At 37.8% G+C, this 5,937-nt stretch overlaps 1 protein-coding gene and 1 pseudogene across 1 annotated transcript; one reads left to right on the top strand and one right to left on the bottom strand.

The window, feature by feature from the left end:
* Window positions 1-729: 729 nt before the first annotated feature.
* LOC126599694 (germin-like protein subfamily 3 member 2) lies at window positions 730-1,641 on the top strand. The gene has a single exon (XM_050266109.1). The coding sequence runs from the start codon at window positions 785-787 to the stop codon at window positions 1,454-1,456; it is 672 nt and encodes a 223-aa protein (XP_050122066.1). The 5' UTR covers window positions 730-784; the 3' UTR covers window positions 1,457-1,641.
* A 66-nt stretch (window positions 1,642-1,707) lies between these two features.
* LOC126599711 (uncharacterized) lies at window positions 1,708-5,674 on the bottom strand (annotated as a pseudogene).
* Window positions 5,675-5,937: the final 263 nt, after the last annotated feature.

The raw sequence follows: 5,937 nt of genomic DNA, 5'->3' as shown, positions 1-5,937 counted from the left end.
AAACCCTAATAAAACCTTTTATCTAGTGGGAAGGAAAACATCCAAAATTCTTTCTTGTCTTTGTACGCTTTAAATTATCACATCACCAATGCGTGTAATTACTCATCATTCAAATAGGAGTCAACTTCCCTTCATTCCCAAGCAAAGAAAACTAAGCTCAAATCTTCTTCATTTATTTTGTGTGTAGTCTTTGTATGACCTCTATCATTGATTGACACGTGTTAAGTTTACGACAACAAAGTTAAGGAAAGTTGAATTTATGAAAATGTGTTAATCAATGATAAAGACTACAGAGAATCCACACACAAAAGCAATAAAGAAAATTTAAACTCAAGAAAACTACCTTCTGGATCATACCTAGCTCTACCAAATGCATTCATTTTGCTTTGGCCACATGTAATCATCAAATATACAAAATATAGGCGAGGATCTCGTGTCACGCGCAGAACATCAAAGAAAAGTAATCATCCATCATAATGTTGTCGTCCACATCTTATTCTTCACAGGATGATCCAATTGAAATATATTCTCATTGCTTTGGAATTATAATATAGGGACCAATCTGCAAAAGAGATGCATCAGTAGGGGCCAAATTAGATTATTGTGTTGTAAATTGTATCCCACGTCCATAAGACCCGCCTTATATCCTGCTGATAAGGTTGTTAATTAAATATACTCTCATCATTAAAGGAGCTTACAATTCACATGCACACACCTATATATATATATATATATATATGCACACACATGTATGTGGGTGTATATATTGTTCTAATCCGATTGAATGGCCCAGAAAATGTCTTCTAGTATCACAATTTTGCTTGTTATTTTTGCCCTCCAATGCGCCATAACATTGGCTTCCGATCCTGATCCGGTTCAAGACTTCTGCATACCAAACCCGAAATTCGGTGCCCTGAGAACACCTCTTCACAACATCCTCCCATGCAAGAACGCGTCCGAGGCCACCACTGATGACTTCATCTTCTCTGGAATGAAGGTGGCCGGGAACTTCACCGACATGGGCATCGCAGCCATCTCGGTGAACCCAACGGTCTTCCCGGGGATCAACACGCTGGGGATGTCATTCATACGATCTGACCTCAAAGTTGGTGGAATCAATCCACCACACTTCCACCCTAGAGCCACAGAGATATCCCACGTAGTGGAAGGGAGTGTTTATTCAGGGTTTGTTGATTCAGCCAATAGGGTTTTTGCTAGGGTTATTGAGCAAGGGGAGGTCATGGTGTTCCCTAGGGGTCTAGTGCACTTCCAGATGAATGTTGGCAAGAATCCTGCTACAATATTTGGTAGCTTCAATAGCCAAAACCCAGGAAATCAAAAGATTCCCTCTGCCATTTTCGGGTCGCGGATAAACAGTGAGCTCTTGGAGAAGGCATTTGGATTGAGTCCTAAGCAGATTAGAACGATGAGAAGAAAATTTGATCCAAAAAGGTGAGTTAGAAAGTCGGATTCAAGGGGAACTTTGTTCGATTGAGTTGTATTCTAAGTTTGTTGGTCCCATAACTACGGAGGAGCACTTTTCGTTATTGCATCTTGTATCGATAATGTACTTCAATGTAATTTTTCGGTGCGAGAAATTTGTAGTTCAGTTAGCTAAAAGTTTTCGCCTCTTCACTTGAAGTCCTAGTTTGATTTCCCCCTCTCCACTATCATTTGTATCAATAAAAGAACAAAGAAATTCTGTGGTAAATGAAATTTAAACACGGTGAACGTGCAAGAATTTTCATTACTATCGGTTCGTATACCTCCACATCCAAATGTACCAAACAACAATCCTGGTTTCACACAACAGTTCTCAAATCCAACTTTCAAAATTCAATCCCTGAGAAGCAACTGCATTGTGATGCAACAATCTATAAGCATCATACATACCAAAATGATCAACTGAAATTCGTAACTCCGTATCAGAGAAATGCACAGAAAAGTTCACCCCTGTGGTAGCTCGTTATGTAAGCGGAAGGGTTTACTATCCGTCAGCTAAAAGTGCCTTGACAATGGTCTCGCACATCCCATCAGCAAGTGGGAACAAGTGTCCAGCACCTGGTATCTCATGATAACGGATCCAAGGAAGCTGTTCAGCAATGTAGCGTTGTAGTAAAACAGGTACCATGCGATCTTCATCTCCTTGCCACACGTGGACAGAAGCTTCATTGTTCGGGAATGGGTTTTCCAGTGCCAGAGGACTGAATTCCCAGGTCCCAAATCCAACATTCATGTCACGGTAAACGGTCTCAAACTCTCCTTGCTGTCTTACCTGTCCCTGAGGAATCCACATTGATAAACAATGACATGTTAATTATACTTATTATTATAATAGCATAACTACATGTACTGTTCACTCTCTTTTATGACACGTATGGTCATGAATTGAGGGCTTCTCTAAGAGAGAGAGAGAGAGAGCTTAAAAGTTGAAAAAGAAAACTTCATCTGTGATTAAAAGCTTCCATGAAAGCTTCATCTGTGATTAAAAGTTGAAAAGGAAAACTGTACAGATAAGGCAGGGATCCAACTCTAGGGAAGAGAAAGCTTCAAAGTTCTCTCATTGCTGTTCTGTGAAGAAAAAGATGAAAAAAAAGATGAAAAAAAGAGAAGAAAAAAAAAAGAAAAAGAGACCTATCCAGAGTTCACTAGGTGTCTGATTGATGCTCTGCTATGTTTCACACAACTCCAATGAAATGATCAAATTCTATCTAACAGTAATGCAAAGCTTCAAATTCTTTCATCGCTATTCCATGAAGGGAAAGAAAAATAAAATCTAGATTTCACCAGGTGGCAGACTAGAGTCCTGCAATACATTCCTACAGTTCCAGTGAAATGCTAGGACCAACCAACTGTTAAAAATAACCAGCAGGCTTGCAAGATCTCCATTGTTGTAGTGTAGGCTTCACAGTAGATTCATTTGTAAGATGACGAAAACTTTATTCTTTATTAAAAGCAACACTCAATCAGTATCAACAGTATGGCTAACCAAGTAATACCTCTGCCCACATGCGAGAGGTCTCGAATTCAACCACAGGAGGGGAATAATTAACTAGACACATGCTATTGAACTAAACATAGAAAACAAGTCCGGGATATAGCTCGTTATTTACTTCACTATACATCAACAGGATTATATAATCCCCACATTAAGTGATTCAATTTTACTTATTTCAGCATAAAATCAAGATGGAAAGAACTAGCCTAATCTTTTATTATAAAAACTAGCCTAATTTTCAGACAGCTAGCAAGGATAAGTGCCTACCACAGATTATCGAACTAAATTTACATATTCAGTATCTGTAAATATCAAAATTAGCTAATTTCATTATGAAATGGAGTCATTAAAAATTCTAAAAAAAAATTCTAGGAATTTTCCAAAATATGGGGAGTGGTCGTCCTTTAAGAATCGTAGGTATAAGTTCTTTGTCTTGGTCAGAAAAACAATCACTACTCTGAGCCAGAACACTTGAGTTGGGAAACCATTTTTGAGTGTTCCAAAAGTAGGTAAGCCAAGGGGTGTAGTGTGACACACAAACTGCCCATTGGTCTTGCAGAAGCTGTTGGGAGTAAAGCTTGACTGGATAGATTTGCAGGAATACCAGTCCACCAATAGTTAACCACGGGCGCTAATAGTACTGCTCCAGCAATCCTGTTACCATTCACACCTAGCGTAAGTTAATATATATCTCCTTTCCAACACACACATGCAGAACCTGTTCACTTCCATTCCTGTACAAATATCATACCTGTGAGGGATGTACTTGAGGCAGCTCCAAATCACCTGTCCGCCCATGGAGAAACCAATTACATAAAATCTGTGTCCTAAACCTAATTGATCAGTCAGTTCCTCTATATCTGAAGCCATGCCTTTCACTGTTCGCTTTGGATTAGGATCACTTTCTCCATAACCAGGTCTGTCAAAAGACACAACATAGATCCCCAAGTCTTTCACAGTTTCCTGGGTGAATTTACCATAAGTTAAAATGTTATTACAGGAAACACTAGGAACATACTAATCAAATCATAAAATAGATACCGGAGAATGGTTTCCGCAACGACAGCATCATGCCTGCAACTATCAACACCATGGACAAAAACTATTTTATGCTGTGCATTATCTTTTGGGACTCCATGCTCTTTGTATGCCAAATGCCTTCCATCCCTAAGTTTTATTCTTGGTCCTGTAACCGGAGGCTCATCAGGAGAGCCACATATCTTCGATGGAGGAGGTTGGATCACCTTGTATGCCCATGCCGATAATCCAATAAACAACGCTACAAGTGCTGTCTTATAAATCCCTGAATTTTTTTAGGTTTAAATGAATCACGATACAGAGATTGGAGTAAATTTCTACTAAAATCTTTCAGCACAAAGAAAGAAAGGACCAACTTATTCAATTTCATGCTTTGAGCATTAGTTCTGATTTCTAAGGCATACATAAATACGATAAGATGAATTTAGAACAAATTCTTGGAAGTTTACAAGAAATTAAGAAAATTTTTGGTATCCTTCTTGGGTTCAACTCATTGTTTTTGAAATACATGTAATTTAGCTACTTCGTCATTTTTTAAAACTATAAACTGATTTCAAATAGAATACCAAACAACCCCTAATTAAATGGTGAAAACTAAGATGGTGAAGATACTATAAAGAATCCTAGTCACTGATCATTGAAGTAATGTTCGAATCAAGCAGCATGAATTTGTATTTTGATATGTCCATAAATCATATAGGTCATCGTATTTCAGAGTAGGATATAGAAGCGAGATATTCAACACAGAAAAAAATTAAGAAAGCATGCACTCAGTGAATGCCTTAAGAATGCATGAACGCCGTTAGTTTTATATTGATATCCAGAATCCAGATTAAATACAGATATCTTATATCAGGCAGTCGTTATTTGAATCTCACTGTGGGACTCAGACCAACTACCACAAGGAGAAAGAAACAATTTCAGTTTTACTGTTTTGCTTTCGACAAACGATACAATCTCAAAGATCACACTGCTAACACAAGTCAAAACTACTCCTTTTCTACTAATTACTTCTCTTCGGTACATTGAAGTGGATTGAACCATGACCTATCCTAGCTCTAACCCAACATATCACAGCTTAACCTGAAGGGCACAAATTAAACTTTCAACGGTATGTTACATGATGCAACAATTAATAAATTTCAAATTTTTCTTATTAAAATACTCCGCCAACCTAATCACAGATAATGCTTGCTTAAATAAAGTTCTAAACTTTATTAAAACCCAAATTATGAAATTGCCGGAAACAAACCGAATTCTTGCATTCCGGTCCTGCATTTTCTCATCAGCAAACAGAAATTGGTACTAAATTACAACAGAACAAGCTACAACTACAATCATAATCAATCATTGGAACCCTTAAATAAAATTACAAAAATTGAAATAAAAAGGGGAAACGAAGGAGGAAGAAAACCCACCTGCCGGAAGCTGGAAGGAGCTGTTTTGCTTGGCTCTTCGGGTGTGAGCTCTCGCCGACGCGGCCGATATCTTCCTGTTCACTCCTCCCGCCATTTTCACCAGCCCACGAGATCAATCAGAGGTTCGATACTCAGGGTTTTTTGGTCAATAGGATGCTCAGGGTTTAGTCACAGAGACAAGTGTGTAACGGGTGACGAGACTCTGCCTGTCACTGTGTGTGTTGTGAGTTGTGAGTTGTGAGTTGTGAGTTGTGAGTTGTGAGTGTGTGTTAAATTACACAAAACTATCTCAATTATAAATCGAATCATGATTACATACTTCATGTTTTAAACATTTCAATATCAAACTTTAACTTATGAAATTTGTTGTAGCGTTAGACCTCAGTTAAATTTTATGTCAATTTGATAGTAAATGATGATGTGAAAGAAACGATATTTTTTTATTTGAAAAATATAATATTAATTAAAAAATGCAGAAAAATC

This window comes from Malus sylvestris, chromosome 14 (genome assembly GCF_916048215.2).
Source record: "Malus sylvestris chromosome 14, drMalSylv7.2, whole genome shotgun sequence".
Taxonomy (NCBI): domain Eukaryota; kingdom Viridiplantae; phylum Streptophyta; class Magnoliopsida; order Rosales; family Rosaceae; genus Malus; species Malus sylvestris.
The sequence above is the reverse complement of the archived record's forward strand: the minus strand, read 5'-3'. Positions and strand labels throughout refer to the sequence as shown.

Coding starts and splice junctions, on each gene's coding strand:
- LOC126599694 (XM_050266109.1), top strand. CDS start 785: ATGGCCCAGAAAATGTCTTCTAGTATCACAATTTTGCTTGTTATTTTT.